The 18,032-nt window shown below is 52.4% G+C and overlaps 1 protein-coding gene across 4 annotated transcripts in view; it reads left to right on the top strand.

The window, feature by feature from the left end:
* HIPK2 (homeodomain interacting protein kinase 2) overlaps nt 1-18,032 on the top strand; it is a 187,114-nt gene that overhangs the window by 65,090 nt on the left and 103,992 nt on the right. For all 4 annotated transcript variants that reach the window (XM_060107539.1, XM_060107538.1, XM_060107537.1 and 1 more), the window contains exon 2: nt 7-1,090. In XM_060107539.1, the coding sequence (XP_059963522.1) occupies nt 7-1,090 (1,084 nt within the window). The remainder of the gene's footprint in view (nt 1-6; nt 1,091-18,032) is intronic.

The following is an 18,032-nucleotide window of genomic DNA, read 5'->3' as shown; positions in this document are numbered from 1 at the left end:
TCACAGGTATGGCCTCACATGTGCACGTTTTCTCCCCTCACACCCTTCAATCAAGTGCCTTCTGTAGCGTGAAGAAACTGAAAGTAGAGCCGGGTTCCAACTGGGACATGACCGGGTACGGCTCCCACAGCAAAGTGTACGGCCAGAGCAAGAACGCGCCACCATCCCAGCCAGCCGCCGCGACCGTCAGCGCTTCCCTGCCCATCCCAAACCCCAGCCTACCGTACGAGCAGACCATCATCTTCCCAGGAAGCACCGGGCACATCGTCGTGACATCAGCAGGTAGCACTTCCGTCACGGGGCCAGTCCTCGGCGGGCCGCACAACCTCATGCGTCGCAGCACTGTGAGTCTTCTGGATACCTACCAAAAATGCGGACTCAAGCGGAAGAGTGAGGAGCTCGAGAACACAAGCAGCGTGCAGCTCGTCGACGAGCACCCACCCATGATCCAGAATAACGCCAGCGGGGCCACTGTACCCACTGCCACCACCTCGACCGCCACTTCCAAAAACAGTGGCTCCAACAGCGAGGGGGATTATCAGCTGGTCCAGCATGAGGTGCTGTGCTCCATGACCAACACGTACGAGGTCTTAGAGTTCCTGGGCCGAGGGACGTTTGGGCAAGTGGTCAAGTGCTGGAAACGGGGCACCAACGAGATTGTGGCCATCAAGATCCTGAAGAACCACCCGTCATACGCCCGCCAAGGTCAGATCGAAGTGAGCATCCTGGCCCGCCTGAGCACAGAGAGCGCCGACGACTACAACTTCGTCCGTGCCTACGAGTGCTTCCAGCACAAGAACCACACGTGCTTGGTCTTTGAGATGCTGGAGCAGAACCTCTATGACTTTCTGAAGCAGAACAAGTTCAGCCCCTTGCCCCTCAAATACATTCGCCCGGTCCTCCAGCAGGTTGCCACAGCCCTGATGAAGCTGAAGAGCCTAGGTCTCATCCACGCCGACCTCAAACCAGAAAACATCATGCTGGTGGATCCAGCTAGACAGCCGTACAGAGTCAAGGTCATCGACTTCGGCTCAGCCAGTCACGTGTCCAAGGCTGTGTGCTCCACCTACTTGCAGTCCAGATATTACAGGTAAGGCCGTTTGCCCCGAGACAGGAGATGCTGAGTGCCCAGCGGCATTCACAGAGCACGTGCAGTGTTGGTCACTGCCTGGGAGGTAAGATTGCTGCCCTCAAGTGATCATGATGTAGTCGGGAAATTTAGGACATGTGCACATTGAAATGATGATTAGAAGCCGTGTAAGAATGGAGCCAAGTGTAGAGGTTCAGAGTTGGGAGGGATTCCCGGGGGGCTGTGGGCAAAGAGCAAAGGCATGGTCGGGGGGTCAGGTTGTCACAGATGGGTGGAATCCAGACACGGGTGAAGGAGCGAGAGGGACACGCATTATGAAGTCACTCTGGCAAGAATGCGCAAGACTCGCGCTGCAGACCAGGAGGACGCCTGCCTGGCAGAACAGAGAATCCGTGGGTGGTGGAAAATCTGATTGCAAGGATAGGTTGGGACCAGGATGTTGGGGTCTTAGATACCAGATGAAGGGGTTGCAACTGTGTCCATAAACATGGAGCAAGTGCGGAAACATTTCAACAACAGAGGGTGGGTGATAGGATGAAAGCGATGCTCTGAGAGGCTGGCTCTGTGTCCGTGTGGAAAGGGGATGGGAGGAGGGAGGGTCTGTAGCCTAGGGACCAGTCAGCGGGCTCCGGTGGTGGGAGAACTTTGGGGTCAGGAAGATGAAGGATTGTAGCACCCTTGGTGGGAAAGTGTGACGCTTTCATTCCTTCACTCGTTCAACAAGGATTTATTTCACCTCTAACATGAGCCGGTCACAGCACTGGGGACCGGGACACAGCCAGGAGAGCAGAGGCAAGGCCCTCGCCATCCTGGAGTCTGTGGCATACTGCTTCCCACCCTTGGCTCCATGTCAAAATCACCGGTGTGTGGAGCGGGCTTTAAAAAATAACCTGATTTAGGTCCCAGTCCCCACACACTGAATCGTCGACATCTCTGGGGGTGGCGTCCTACATGGGTGTTTGTCACAGCTCTCCTGGGGCTCCCAGTGCGCAGCCAGGGTTAGGAATCGCTGCTCTGGTGGGACCCAGATGAGAGCACTGGCTCTGGGGTCAGGAAAGCCTCAACCCTCCGCTCGCTGAGCTGTGCGACTGGGCTGGTTGCCTCGTTTCTCTAACCCCTTTGTCCCTGACCCCTAACCTGGGAGAGTCCGGGCAGCAGCCGTGTTGGGGCTGTTGGATGACGGAGCCGGGACGCAGCTGGGTCCTTGGCTCCGTATCTGGCGCGCCGTCAGTGCACAGGGCTTGGTTGGAAATGGGAAGCGAGTGAATCTGTTCTGGGGAGATGGTGATGGGCCGTGTCTGCGGGGATGTTGAACGGCCTGGTGAAAATGGAAGTTGGCAAAATACGAAACTAAAACGCCCATGAGAAGATGGGGCTGACAACACATTTAAGAGGTTGACACGTGCGCAGTAGAACCAGGATCCCACGACTCCTCCGTGCCCGAGCCCTGCTGGCCCGACCCCTGAGTGAGCACGTGCTTTCCCCACACCTCCTTCCCGGCCACGGAGAAAGGCGGGGAATGTGCTTGAGCCGCGTCAGCACAGTGGGCCCGTCACACGTTCTGAGGCATACCCGTCCCCCCCACACCTTGTTTGCCGATTTGCTCACCCCTCCGGCCGGCCGGCCCTCAGCCCGTAGGTCTCTGACCTTGACCTCGTACCCCTTCTGCTGGGAGGTCTGTGGCCACAGGCCACACATCCACACTGCCCCCTCACCTCCCTCATCTCAGTCCCGAATTAGACAAGTCTCTAAGCCCCTCCACCCGTGCTGTCCTCCCCCCAACCCGCCTGCCCTGAGCATCCAGGGAGGAGCCTCGCATCTGCGTCCTTGCTGGGCTCCGGGAGGGGTGGATCTGTACTGCTCACCCGGTTCCTCTCCGCTCACCAGCTTCTTAGACCTCTGCGGTCTGCTGTCAGGCCCGCAGCCCCGGGGCCAGGCAGAGGGGGAGGCTGTGAGCCCAGGGCTGTGGCCACCGAGGAAGGGGAGCCTGGGCCTGAAGGTGGAGGGAGCAGGCCCTGTGGACCCCCGGGAGAGGGTGAAGGAAGACGCTGGCTAGGGGCTGGAACCACAGGCGTGCTCTCGACAAAGTGCCCTTCTCTGAACGCAAGCTCTGGTCATCTAGGGTCACCAGCCCATCCGAGGGATAGCCAGTGCCTTGGCCAGCCCCCCGCCGCCGCTGTCACTCTACACTTGGGGGTGCCAGTTCAGCATGCCAGGCCGCTCCTTCCTAGGTCTTGGCCTGAATTTAGGGTGAACTGCAGTGAAGTCAAGGCTGCTCGGGCTTTTATTATTTTGTTAACTTGATGCCGTTTAATGGACGATACTGGCTTTATTCATGTTTTCTAAAACTTGAGCGGAGCAACTTGTAAAAAGGCTTTTAAAAATTCTATTTAAAAGGCAATGCAGGGGCTTCCCTGGTGGCGCAGTGGTTAAGAATCTGCCTGCTGGGCTTCCCTGGTGGCGCAGTGGTTGAGAGTCCGCCTGCCGATGCAGGGGACACGGGTTCGTGCCCTGGTCCGGGAAGGTCCCACATGCCGCGGAGTGGCTAGGCCCATGAGCCGTGGCCGCCGAGCCTGCGCTCCGCCATGGGAGAGGCCACAACAGTGAGAGGCCCGCGTACCACAAAAATAAAAGGCAATGCATACTTACAGCCAAACTTGATGCACTGGGTAAGCTGACTTCGGGACTCTTGGCCTCACTCGTGTTCTCACCTTCCTGTGCCTACGTGACACGTGGCACCCCTCTCGCAGCAGACAGACTCTCCAGGCTTCCTGCGCTTTCATGTCGGCCCTGGTGCCCAGGTACGGGGGACCCCAGCGCAGGAGCTCTGGGCGGCAGGAGAAACCGCCCCGCCGGGTGTGGAAGGCTCATGTGCCGTGAGTCCAGGGCTCTCCTTAGGCCCCCTCTCCGTCTTCCACTTCCGGCCCCGGTGCCCCCATTTGCCTTGGAAGGCCCTCCCTCTGGTTGTGATGTGACCCCTTTCTTTAGACCTCATGTGACTGTTGCATAAATTTCTGAGCAGGACCCCTTCCTCCTGTGGTCGGTTTGACCAAAAAGGGCGAGTGTCCTTCGGGTCCTCCTGGTGGCCCCCCCTGTGCCCAGCTCTGCTTTCAAGGGCACAGTCAACATGAAAGCCAGCCCAGTGTTTCTGCCTGAAGTGATGCTTCATCTCTAAATTGGTCACAGCGTCCTGTTCCTCCCCCGGGTCTCGTCTGAACCCCGGAGTAGTTTGCTACCACACACGGCAGTTTGAGGGTTTGAGGGCAGCCTCCAGCCCGGTCGGCATCAATCCTTGCCGTGGGACAGCCAGCTCCCGGCCACATTGGTCCAGTCGATTTTCCTGATTGTGTTGCGTCTTACAGGGGAGAGGAGGTGGGTGGAGAAGGCTCCTCAGTGGTCCGTTGTTATCTGAGAAGGTCGGCGTTTTCAGCTGCGTCGTGAGAGACTCTGTTTGAGCCACCTGACGTAGAGGAGTCATCACCCTGTGGATCCAGCCTTCGGCAGGGCCTGGGTCCCCCAGGCCCCCTGTATCTGAGCTGGGCCATCATCCCCTGGCGACCTCACTTTCAAAGAGGAGGACATTTAATGTCCTGCCCTGTTTTTAAATGGACAGTATTAAATGTCTCAACCCACCGTTGTCCCCGCCTAGTGATGTGGAAACAGTCTGATGTAAAGAGGTGTTCCTGTCCTCGTGGGGGGGGGGGGATGTACCTGGAAAAGTAGGTGTGTCTCGGGGAGCAAACGGTTTCCCCCGGCTATTAGGCGCGTGCTTGGTCGAGGCCGGGCATATTGCCGTAGGTATCCTGTGAAGCAAGCCTGACCGTGTGTTTTTCAGGAAGCAAAGGCTGCTTTTTTCATTGTTTAACCCTGATGCGTGGGTAGCCCCGTCCAACCTGACCTTCCAACTCAAAGGTCAGTTACCTAGTTAAACCATCAAACCACGCTGGTCACAGGCTTTATTGTGCATAAGAATCACTCGGAGAGCGTGTTAAGAACACAGTACCACCACGGCCCTGCCCCAGACCCACTGCACCCCGGTCTCCAGAGGGGTGTCCCTGGAGAAAGTCCTCGCCCTGCACGTACCCCAAGACTCGCCACGGGGAATCAGAGGTGAGCTTGTGCAGGTTGTTGGAGGCCCACTGAGAGAGAAAGGGGTCCTTAATGGTGTCTCCTTTGAAGTGTTCACACCCTAAGAGATGGAACTGAAGCAGATCCTGTGCACTTCTGTGAACGTACCTTGGAAGTCCCTGCCATTTCCCTACAGCAGCCCTGCCTTATCCTCCAGGTTACGTTCCAAGACCCCCAGTGGATGTCCCTGAAACTGAGGATAGTAAAGAATCCTATGTACACTGTGTTTTTTCCTATGCATACATACCGGTATGCATAGGAAATTTACAAATTAGACACAGTAAGAGATTAACATTGATAACTAATAATACAGTAGAACAGTTACAACAATATACTGTAATAAAAGTTATGTGAATGTGGTGTCTCTCAAAATATCTTATTGTACAAATTCAGTGCCTTTTCCATCTTAACCAAGCCCTATCACACACTGTGGCCGTAACTTGCAGTTTGAGGTGCGAACAGCAAAACTAGCACGCATTTCTTTTTTCCTTCTTCACAATTTAATGGATAGAAGATTCATTCTTCATTCTTACCGTAGATCTTAGCAACCTCAGCATACTTTCTTTTTCTTTCCTTATTAAATGGAGAACTTTCACCTTTTCACTTAGAGGAAGCACTTTACAGGCTTCTCTTTGGAGCATCTGGATCGCCAGCATCCGTGTTCTTGCCATTTGGGGCCATTATTAAATAAAATAAGGGCTACTTGAACACAAGCACCACGGTGCCCTTCCCGTCCTGCGTGGGATAGAACGGGACTTTGTGAGACTTTATCACGCTCCTCAGAACAGCAGGCAATTTAAAACTTAAGAATGGTTTGTTTCTGGAATTTTTCACTTAATATTTTTAGATCGCGGCTGACTGTGATTAAGGGGGGACTACTGCATTTGATTCTACATTGATGCCAGTTATTTTTTTGGAGCAAGCAATAAATTGATGCTGGGGTATTTCCACTGTCAGTGTGACCAGCAAACTGAAAACAAGACTAAATATTAAGCTCTACTCAGGAAAAACAAACAAAAAGACGTGCCATTCAGGCAGGAAATAGTGATTAAAATGTGTGGATTTTTTTGTTTCTGCTCCGGTTATTCAAAATGCTCTTGTCTAGACTTAATTTGAAACACTTAAGACCATTACCAGGACCAAAGAAAAAGGGTGGAGCGTGCATAAAAATTTAGGACATGAAGGCCAGTAATCTACTCTTTCAGAATAATGTAACCTTTTTTGCCTGGTTCTTTTGGTTTCAGACACTATCTTCAAATTGATTCCATGGTTGTTTTAGGTCGGGGGGAGATAAATTTTAATTCCGTTCAATTCATCAAACATTCATTGGGTGCATACTGTGTGTCCTGTGATGTACTGACGGGTAGGAGATAAGGCGCAAGATTTCTAATCTGGAGGAGTTTATGGTTTCTCGGAGGAGATTAAAAGACACAAATTGCCTAGAGTGTATTTCTGATACTTTGATATTACAAATGTTTGATCACTCATCAGATATTCATTGAGACTCTAGGGAACCGGTGATGAGAAAAACCAGTTAAAGAGATTCAAAGTCAGTGAAAGATTTTGCGAGATGGGTTAATAGGGAGGGTTTTTAGAGAATAGGCTATATTGAAGTACTCTTGAGGTCCATCTTAAAGGAAATGTGAGATGGGGATGGGGGGAGCCTGAGAGGCACAGAGATTGGAATTAATAAGGGAAGATGCGGGGAGAGGGCATGACAGTGACACCTGCAAGGAGTTGAAGGCTTGGGCTGGCAAGTAAGGATTAGATGAGGGAGGCCTGACCGTGGAGAATTTTGATGGAGGCTTGAGGGGCTTGGACTTAACAAAGGAGTAATTCAGTGAAGTTAAGGATATTAGTGAAGTTATCAGTTGAAACGGGGGCAAAAAGTTGGGGAGCACCCAGAGGCTAGGAGATAATAGTAGTTTTTCATAAATAAAGGGAAGAGGCCCTAGATTATAATGGGGATCCCCTCCCCATCCCCCGCCATTAGCCAGTATAAATGTGAACACTTTTAATGCTTTTAAATTCTGGTACTGTGATTGCAGAGTTGGCTTAGAGGGAATAGGTTTTGTTCCTTTGTTTTGTTTTGCTGTCTTTTGTTTCTGGACTTTGCTTTCCCTGAGGCACAGTTGTGAAGCTCTGGCCTCCAGAACCGGGTTTCAAGTCCCACCACTGCTATCAAGTAATAGCCTCTGGAAGGAGAGTTAAGAGACCGTAGCTCCAGTCCTGGCCCCATCCATCCCCAGCTGACTGTGTTCCACTGAGTCAGTATATTGGTAGAATGTCAACTGTGGGCCATCCACACCCCCACGTCTGGATCTCATTATGACCGGGGCCTGTGCTTAGTCCATGGCCAGGGGACAGTGTTCTCTCCTGTGGGCTGACCTTGGCCTCATTGACTCACGCCGGGGACCCTCCATCATCTCCTCCCCATCAGCAGGGAACACGGCATCTTCCAAAATGTCTTTAGCTAAGTCGCTTCAAAAAAGGGGCATAGGGCTTCCCTGGTGGCGCAGTGGTTGAGAGTCCGCCTGCCGATGCAGGGGACACAGGTTCGTGCCCTGGGCGGGAAGATCCCACCTGCCGTGGAGCGGCTGGGCCCGTGAGCCATGGCCGCTGAGCCTGCGCGTCCGGAGCCTGTGCTCCGCAACAGGAGAGGCCACAACACTGAGAGGCCCGCGTACTGCAAAAGAAAAAAAAAAGGAGGCGTAACTTAATAAAGTCATAAAAATAGTTTCCAAAATTGCGTAGCTTGTGCAAATTCCTGACTAGAAGTTAGGTTTGATTGAAAATAAGAGCTCTGAAAGCATCTGCATTGCAGGCATTAGCTTTTTAAGTTAATTTGTTTTTTATTACTAGTAGGTACAACAGGAAAGGGTTCTAGTTAACCCTTGAGAATATTGAGTGAAATATTCAACCCACTGACAGTCTCATTCACCAAGATGAGGGAGGTGGTTATAAATATGTAAAAGCTTTTAGAGGTGCAGTGTCTTTTCTGAGGGGAAGTAATCAATAAGTTATCTGGGCTATTAGGTTATCTTTAGTTTTCCCTTACTTATCTCTAGGACCTTGAGTTGTGTGGTGAAATAATTTGAAATCGAATTGTTTTTTAGTATGAAATAATTAAAGGGAGAACCTCTCTGTGTATTTGAGTGTATCTCTGCCCTGGTGTTCCAGTCCTGCCTACATACACGCACGTGCACAGTCACACGAATAAACCCAGATAACACAATATAAGCCCATGCATGACATACGCACAGCTAGGTGGGCTTGCAAGCACCTTGGTGACAGAAGCTAATGCTCAGCTGTAGCAAAGATGCTGATGTACATAGATGCCTGCCACATGGAGGGAGACACGCAACAGACATGCGTATACACGCAAGGACACACACACAACTTCAAAGACATTGAAAAACCATGTACTTTCACAGACCACATGAACCAACCAGAGCAACCCCAGAGGTCAAGGGCCCAGGTGCAGAAGCAGTGTTGATGCCCCAGAAACTTGGCCCAGTTTTCTGCCTTGCTGCAGAATTGCCATCGACATGTCCCCAAACCTGAGGACAGGAGGGCTGGAACCACTCTTGAGCTCAAGGTATAAACCAGTTGTTTTCAAAGGGTGATCCAAGGACCCTTCTGCCAAAGTATCACCCAGGTCCTTGTTAAAAATGGAGATTCCTGGGTTGCAAAAGAAATCTAAGGAACAGGCTCTCTGGGGGGTGGAGCCAGATGACAGATTTAAGCAAGCTCTGGGGCGAATTCTTTTTTTAAAGCCACTGTATTGAGGTATGATTGACATACAAAAAGCTGTACATATTTAATGTGTACAGCTTGGTGAGTTTGGAGGTAAAACCATCACCACAGTTTATGCCTTAAACAGATCCATCACCTCCAGGAGTTTCTTCCTGCTTTAGTTATTTATTTACATTTTTTAAATTATTATTTTGTCCCTTAAGAACTGTTGCCAGAGGTGGCTTGGATCCCAGAGTCGGTTGCCCCACAGAGGGGGTTACCACCTGCCCCGTCAAAATGGGAGAAGTGGGGTGCCGTGGGCAACCTGGCACGGGGCTATTGCCCCTTTACCTGGGTGGCTGAGAGCCCCGCCGAGGGGCCCAGTTGTTAGATTCCTTGTGGTCCAACCCCTTACGCCTCAGTGGTGGTGACAGTGAAGATCCAAAAATCATTGGTGCGTGCGACAGGAGGGGTTACTGGGTGGTCTGGTGAACTGGCAGGTGGGTGGTTGGGAGAGGAAGCAGATGGACAGAGGAGACATGAACACACGTGACTTTTTGCATAATTTGCAGTCAACGGAGCACTTACCACTTAGTAGCTACTGAACTCTCCCTGTAGCCACAGCTGGGTTTGGAGCTATAATCCTCATTTATGCATCGAACAAGTAATTTTTTGAATTCCGAAGATGTGCCAGACACTGTGCTTTGTGCTGAGGTTTCAAGAAATGAGTAGGAGTGCCCTCAGCTATGCAGCTCTGCCCCCGAATCTGTCATGGAATGAGCTGTCCCTGGGGAGCCAGCGGTGGGCGTGCCAGGCTCCACTGTCCTCGTCTACCCTGGTGTCGACGTCTCTCCTTGAGCCGAGAAGGCAGAGCATGTTGCCTTTGAATCACTTTGCCCAGTCTCCCTGGGCCGCTTGTATTATATGTTCTGAGTCCTGAGTGCCCTCCCCAGTGAATGGGCCCCCTCCCCCCTGCCCTTGGCCTCCCCCGGCTGCGGGTCTCTGCATCACAGCTGGGACAGATCGGGCCAGCCTTTCCCCACCGCCTCACCAGCTCCCCAGAGGAGGAGGGAGCACCCAGCCACAGCCTCGCCAGGGCAGCTCGAGCCTGGCGTTCCCTTTCTTCCTTGGCCCCATTGGCCTCTGGCTCACTGGGTCTTAAAGCCAGGTGGAGGAGCAGGGCCCTTGGTGATGAGTACTGGGCTGTGGCCCTCATTCCTGGGCAGAGATGGAGATGGTGACATTGTAGAAGCAATTTGCCGTAGGTGAGGTGTCCCCAAAGCAGAGCCTGAGGCAGGGCTTGGGTGCAACATGTCTGTTTGGGAGAAAACCTCAGGAGGCAGGAGGAAGGGAATGGGGTGGGGGGATCCCAGGAGGAGTTAGGGGGTGGCTACGTTCTCCCTCCAAGGGGCCTGCTGTAGGCCTCAGGGACTGTGCCCCAGGATGGGGGAGGCTGGGGCTCTAGGCCCTTTGAGACCGAGGGCCCTCAAGGGTATTGACTCTCCTGTGCCTTTGTTTGGGCCGAGCTTGTTCGAGGACTGGGGGGGCTTGAGGAGACTCGGGAGACTGCGAGGCAGAACAGACCACATGACTGTGGCCGAGATCAGCGGGAACGTGACACGAGCCCAGAAGGACCCAAAGTATGAGCACCAGCCCTGTGCTCGGGGATCCGCTCTGTCCTCCCCACCGATGACCTGTGTGTCGTTTTTACATGGAAAGGGAATACAGGGGAAATGTCTTCGTAGGCAGATTTAAGTATTGCAGGCTAAGAATTCAGAGTTGAACTCCAAATTTTGGTCTTGGGGGGAGTTGGGAGATCTGAATGAAACGCTAAAAAAAAAAAAAAAAAAAAAAGAATCTTGCCTCCACCCCACTCTCCTTTTTATCTGGCCAGCCTGCCCACTAGAGGTGGGAGATGGAGGCTCTGTGAGAGAGAAGATAACCTGAGCAGGGGGAGGTGCCTGAAGCGTGAGTTTGTCAGAACCGTGGGGTGAGGTGGAGGCGGGTTACTGTCTGCTGGTGCTCGTAGCTGTTGTAGGTGTGTTCCCCAAGGCGCCTTTGTTGAATGAGCGAGTGACTGGCCGATTGAATGGATGAACGGATGAATGGATGGATGGATGGATGGATGGTATCAGTGGCCTCATATGTTTATAGCTCAACTCACACTGTCACAGCAGAAACACCCACGTGCCCAGCTTCTTGTAGTCCTTCCTACAGTCCTTTCACTGTTGCCCTAAACCTCAGGCCCATGGCATCCAGCATCTCCAAACCCTGGATCATACGGGCCCCCTTTGTCAGCCTTTTGGGGAGCAGACACATCTCATCAAAAATGTTCATTCCGTCAACCTGTGAGATTTCAATTTAAAACCTGAAGACAGCTGACTCAGCTTTTAACAGATTAGTTCCCTGAAATCAGCCAACATCTGTCATGTCCCATTACACCTTTACAGAGAATTAGAAATGACTTCCCGGTATGAAGAAAGGGCCGAGCCCGGCAAGACCTGACTAGGGAACCTTGCACGTGTGGAGACAGCCCTGTCCTCTGGGCCGCTAACCCCTTATCTGCTTTTCTGTTTCTGAGATGTTAACGGACATGCTGGTCGTGTGCCCCATGACTTTGTCTTCATACTTAGGAACTGAATGAACAAAGATCTCCCACAGAGGATAAAGCTCCTGACACACTACTCAGCGTGTGCCTGGCACGTGGCAAGCGCTCAGCCCATGTTAGCTGCTATTATTACTTTTACTGCCACGACTGTTATCATCGTTATCATTATTCTTATCGTCATCACTCTATTGGCAGAGATCTGGATTTGAATTCCACATCTGCTCCTTTATAGCTGTGTGACCTCAGGCAAGTTCCCAAACCTCTCTGAGGCTCATTGTTCTTTCTCTTATGAGGGAAGTACGACAGCAGTTCCCGAGGTTGTTCTAAGGACTAAGCGAGGTGGCTGTGGGGCGTGCTCCCCTGGGTGCACCTCGCCTCTGCTGTAAGTAACCATCACGCTCTCCCCTGGGCCCCCTTCCCGGTGTATGTGCCTCTGGCTTAACATTTATTTTATTTGGCCTGGTATCATTGTAGGCTATTGACATCCCCAGTATTCCCGAGCTCCTTGGGATCACGTGTCGTTTCTTTTGCATCTCTGTGGACACGTGGAGGCCCAGCATGTACTTCACATCCAGTAGGTGCTAACGGAGTGTGTTTGGTGGGTTTCCTCTGGTGTCGGGACGGGACAGTGTCCAGTGCTGTGGTGAAGGGGTTAGCGCTTGAGGAGAGGAGCATCCTCTCTTCCTCTGAGTCAGGAGGGGGACACGGGTGCAGCATCCTTGACCGGAGGGCACGGGCCCGGCCCTCTCCTGCCGCTGCTCGTGTACCTGCAGTGAAGCTGTGGATCCTGCACTTGGGCTGGGCACACAGGCCTCACGGCAGTGGGGAGCGGGCATGGGAAGCCTCAAGAGGTTACAGTGCGTTTGCCACCTGCCGTGCTTCCCGTATCCACTGTCCGTCTCCGCCGACATCAGAAGGGTCCAGGAGCCAAGACTGGAGCGATGGGCGGGGCTCTGCTCAAGGACTCCCTGAAGGTGTGCGTGCGTGTGCGTGCTGGGTGTGTGAGTGTGTGTTGGTATGTACTATACGTGTGGTGTGTGTGTTGGATGTGTGAATGTGTGTTAGGGTGTGTCGTATATGTGAGATGTGTTGGTATCTGGGGGGGTTTGTGTTGACTGTGTGTGTTGGGGTGTGTGTGTTGTATACGTGGGGTGTGTGCATTGTATGTGTGGCATATATGTTAGTGTGTATTGTATATGTGGTGTGTGTTGCTCTGTGGGGAGAGTGTGGGTGTGTAAGTTCAGTGGCAGCAGGTAGGCTGGTCCCTAGGGTTCCCCGTATTTGGAGCCCCTTCTGATCCTGCTTCGTGTGACTGGGGAAGTGTACTCCCCAGTCACAACCTTCTTTATGTAATTATTGACTCTAAAAATCAAAGTTGTTTGGCCAGAACATGGGGGTAAACAGTTGGTGCCGCTTCTTTGTCATCCACTGACCACCAGTGAAGGGTTTCTAGTCCTCTTCTCTTTGTCAATTAGAACTTATATTGGCAAAAATGAACTAAGTGTGAACCCCCAGAACAGAAATAGCTCTGGCCCTGAGAGTCAGATGTTCTCACTGTGAAAGGTGAATATTCACCCCGCCGAGCGGCAGGGAGGTCTTCGGGAGGTGGCGCTGCTCTGCGTCCTGACTGCCGTGGTGGTAACAGGCTAAAACTCCCAGAACTTACATCCGAAAATTAAATTTAAAAAATTCCAAGTGAAAATTTAGAATCCATTTACCCTTAAAGATCTCTAAGAAACTGGTGGTAATATGAAACCCTGCAACTTTATCTTGCCTAGTTTTTCTTCCTGTTTTTGTTGTGTTGTGTTTGGGTAAAAGAGATACCTTTGTTCATCCTGGAACAGGATGGCCAGCAGGGCAACAATCATTTCTGGAAACTGCTGGGCCAGGGAACTATGAAAACAACTCTGGGGAATAAACAGCTGTTGATGACGGAAGCATTTCTCTCCCCCAGTTTCTTTACTTTACATCTGCCGTTTCATGTATAGGTCATGGACTTGCCCTCTAAAAGTGAAGGACAGTGACCGCTAGAAACAGAGAAGTGAGGGACTGTTCCCCCTGAAATGCCGGAGTCCAGGAGGAAGATGATGTCTGTGGAATTTGGTCATCCAGCCTTACTGTGCCTACAGCGCCCTGCCCTTGGCTCTTACATTATCATGGCCATGGCCAGCAAACCCAGCTGTGAAACAACATCGTTTTCGATAAAATAGCTTTCCTAAAACCAGCTTTTCCCAACTGCAGGCCTCTCATCTGTGGGGACATTCATGCTTATTACAGAGAAGTGGCTGGTTTTGTAGGAAAGGTCTTTTATCCCCTCTAAAGAGAGGGCACCTGCGTGCCATCTTGGATGCAGTGGGTTCTATTGTCTGCATTCTGAGTGATGGGCCTTGGAGAGGGGCTTCTGTCCCCAGCGGTGATCCCAGGCGTGATGAGGCCAGTTCCCTAGAGCACGGCCTGGGCCACGCACCCCAGTAACTGGGCCGTGACCCAAGGCCACATGCTGGGCACAGAGCCACGTTCCTTCCGTTCCCTCCCCACTGACAGGAACTTTTCACTTGTTTCCTTGGAAGAAACAAGCCCACAGCATGTAAATGTCGTTGCATGGTGTCCTCTGCAGCTCAGAGCGGCCGGTTGAAGACAGGGGTTTTCTGTGACTCTCCTGGCAATGAGAGGTCCGTGCGTTTGCAGATCTGAGCTCGTGGCCACCCCACCCGTTTCCCATGCCCCGTGATGCCACCCAGGCTGCTCTCTACATTAGAGTTCCGAGGAGAACTGGGGCCTCCTTCCTTGCTCTTCCACATGCCCTTTTCCTTCTCAGAAGACAGCCCCTTCTCCCTCCAGCTCCCTCCTTGATTCCATCTTCCCTCCTCTGTTGCCTGCTCTGGCTCCCACATCCCAGTTCCCAGCCCGGAATTCGGAGTCCTGTTCCAAGGCCCCAGCCTCGCCCTCAGCACCCGTGTGAGCCCACAGTGTTCCCAGGATGCCTCCCCTGCCCGCCGCTGCACCCAGGCCCCAGAACCCAGCCCTGTCCGGCTCCTGTGGTGGAGCCCAAGTGCCAGATTTGCCACAGACAGAAATGTTTTCTTCCTCTGGAGACATTCGGACGTTGTATAATCTGGCATGTTATGCACTTGTCCCTTTGACCTCCAAGGAAATTATGCACTTCCTGGGGCCAGAGTCTGGCGCTTAGACCCTGTGAAAGAACCAGGGCTGATGTTATCAACCCACTTTACAGTGACCTGAAATGACCAGCCACCACTGGCATCGTCTAGGGAGGTGACGCGGAGACAGAGACCCGGGTCTCAGTGTCCCACCAACCGTGTGACTCAGGTGAATCTCCTAACCTCCCTGACGTGCCATCTCCTTAGCTGGACCAGGTGACGTAACACACCAGGGCCGTGGGCACCTTGAAGGTCTATGTGAGTTCGCCCCACTGTACTTAGCCTCACGTAGCCCCTCCGAGCCTTGGGCACAGTGGAGACTGTAAATAGGTTACTATGTCTAACCATGCCCAGCCTTTCCTTTCTATTCTGCCTTTTCCTTCTTCTTCTCTTCCCCTACCTGTGTCCCCAAGGTTCTCCCACACTAATCCAGGTGGACACAGCAGTGGTGGGACGTCTCCAGGCACCAAGGCACCACCATACGTAGACTCTGGGGACACAGTTCAGCGAGAGCTCGGTTCTTAGAAGGTTGCCAGTTAATTGCTTTGCTGCCCCTGCAAGAAATGTATTCATGTGTGGCTCTCAATTTGGGGCCATGCGGACCCAAATGAGGTTACTGCTGGCGCTGACAGAAACAGTAAGATTGAAGATAGATTTTTCTCTGAAAATGAGCCATTAGAATTTTTTTTCCAGCTTTTCCTGTTCATATTCTGTGTCATGGTTTGTATAGAAAGACCCATATCCTCATCTCGTTGCTTTACTTTACAAGCTCTCTTCAGCAGGCGATGTCAGACACCTGTGTGCATGACACTGCAGATGCTGTGGGTACCGCGGGCCCCCTACCCCCACCTCTGGGGAATGTGCCACAGCTCCTCCGTAAAGAGCATCTCTTAGGAACACACCCATTTGGACGCAAGTCTCAGGAACACGAAGCCACCGAAGAAATCAGCAGAAGTGCCGAGTGGGGCAGACCCTGTCGGAGGGGGGAATTCACCGTTCGTATTTGCCTGGGCCTTTGGTTACGATGGTGACTCGCATTTTCTGTGTTCCAGGAATTTTAGGTGACGGTTAGCATAGCTCCGAGGGTAGCTCGGGCAGCGTTGTTGTCCCCGTCTCACTGTGCGGTCAGTGCCTTGTCGGGGGTCACCCACGTGTTGGTGACCAGCCCCACGAGTGCAGCCTGCATGTCCCACTCTGCCCAGGCCATTCCTGCCCTGGTGGAGGGCCCCGGGCCAAGACACCTAGAACAATGTCGGATGCAGAGGCACAGCCTCTAGCTCCCGTGCACAGGCCCCGGCCGCACGCAGGCCCGGGAATGTGTTTGGTCTGAGCAGGCTCCCGTCCACCCTCCTGCCCTCCCCACCCTCATACAGACTGGCGGCCTGTCCTCTGCAGGGGGGGGGGCACGGAGCCATGATTCGTTTTCCCGTCACGTTGGGAGTCTGTGCTTGGTTCCGCACGCACACTGGGATTTGCATACTGCTTGGTTTTGTTTGTTGCTCCCTCCCTGTCCGGGTGGTAGCGAAAGGTGGTGTCCTTGACTCGAAGAAACGGACGGCATCTACGCCAGCTCGGAAATGAACGAGTCCGGGTGGGAGAGCCCACGGGGCAGGCGCGCGGCCACAGTGCGCATGCGCGTCCTCCAGGGCGTGCTGCAACCACGCACCTCGGCCCTCGGTGCGTTCGGGGACCCGTCAGCCTCGGCCCCAAGAGCCTACACCCCCCAAATGTAAATAGGATGGATGCAGGCAGCGGCAGTGCCAGGTAGAGAGCAGTTGATCTGTCAACGCGCTGAAGTTCAAGTGCTGTGGAGGACCGCGCCCGGGCGTGGGGCGCAGGGACCCGCACTCCAGGCCCTGCCCGGCCCTCGGACGGCAGGGTGTGCCCGAGTGTCACACTGACCTGCGCCTTGATGAAGCGTCCCTCCGCACAGAAATCTACCTTCTTGCTGTGGAAGGAAGGCACACGCAGCGTAGGCGCGGTGGAGGTGTCCAGGCACTGCGGGGGACGCGGGGAGGGACCTTGTACACACTCATGTGATCCCTCCTTCCATCTAGCAAGCCAGGCTCACCGCACTTAAATACTTAGTTTTGCCCGCACAGCGTGAGAATTGCTGGGTTTGTTTTGCCACAGAAATTGAACATTTCTAACGAAACACGACAACGTCGCCTTTCTTAGCAGGTGGGAGGGGGTTCTTCTGCAGGAGATTTGCTCCCTGCCGCCCTTGGGAAATGTAGGGCTCTGCTGGCGAGGCAGGTTGAGGATCCCAGCTCTTCGTTTCCTTCCCAGGACGCTTGCTGCCCAAGCTACCCTGAAGTAACAGAGCAGAGTACCCCTCAGTACATGAGGCGGCCGTTGGATGGAAGCCAGGGGTTATTGTGTTTCTTATTTATTATACCCATCCTTCAGGGTCTTACTCAGGCTCCATTTCTCTATTCATCTTTCTTTGGCCACTTTGCTCTCCGTGCATCTCTCCCTTGTCTGCTATAAATTCTTGTTGCATTTAAAAATCTGTATTTTATGCCTCCTTGCACTTGATGGAACTTTTGGACTTAGATTTGTTTTGTAATTGTGTCCTGAGTGTTAGTCCTGGGCAACTACCTAGATTGTAAACGTCCTGGGTGTCCGTTCTGGTGATTAACATATTCTCCATACTTGGTGGGGGGGTGGGGGGGGTGTTGAGGATTAGAGATTTCACAAGGACTGTTAAAGGAAAGCTGTTACATAAATCCCCTAAGCCTTTCATGAGCTGCAAAGGTCAGCATTAATAAAAAATCATTTCAGGAATTTTTTTTCATAAATTAGATATGTTTAAAAGAACTTTCTCAGGAACCTTCATACATTCCTGGTGGGTATGTAAAATGGTGCAGCCACTATGGAAAAGTTCAGCGGTTCCTCAGAATTTTAAATGTAGAATTACCAGATGATACTCACAGTTCCACTCCAAAGAAGTTAAAAACAGGTACTCAGACAAATACTTGTACGTCTATAGCAGCATTATTCACAATAGACCAAAGGTGGAAACCACCCAGATGTCCAGCAGTGGATGAATGTGGTATATCCTTACAACGGAATATTAGTCAGCTATGAAGAGGAAGGAACTTCCGACACACCCTGCCACATGGGTGTACATCCAAAACACCGTGCTCAGTGCAAGGAGCCAGACACAAGAGGCCTCATGTTGTGTGATTCTTTTTATATGACGGGACAGATAAACCCATAAAGACATAATGCAGGTTGGTGGCTGACAGGGCAGGGAGCGGGGAGGAATGGGTGAAACTGCTGAAAGGGCAAGAGGGTTTTCTTTGGA

The sequence above is a fragment of the Mesoplodon densirostris genome, chromosome 9 (genome assembly GCF_025265405.1).
Source record: "Mesoplodon densirostris isolate mMesDen1 chromosome 9, mMesDen1 primary haplotype, whole genome shotgun sequence".
NCBI classification, from domain to species: Eukaryota; Metazoa; Chordata; class Mammalia; order Artiodactyla; family Ziphiidae; genus Mesoplodon; species Mesoplodon densirostris.
This window is presented reverse-complemented; position numbering and strand designations above follow the sequence as displayed.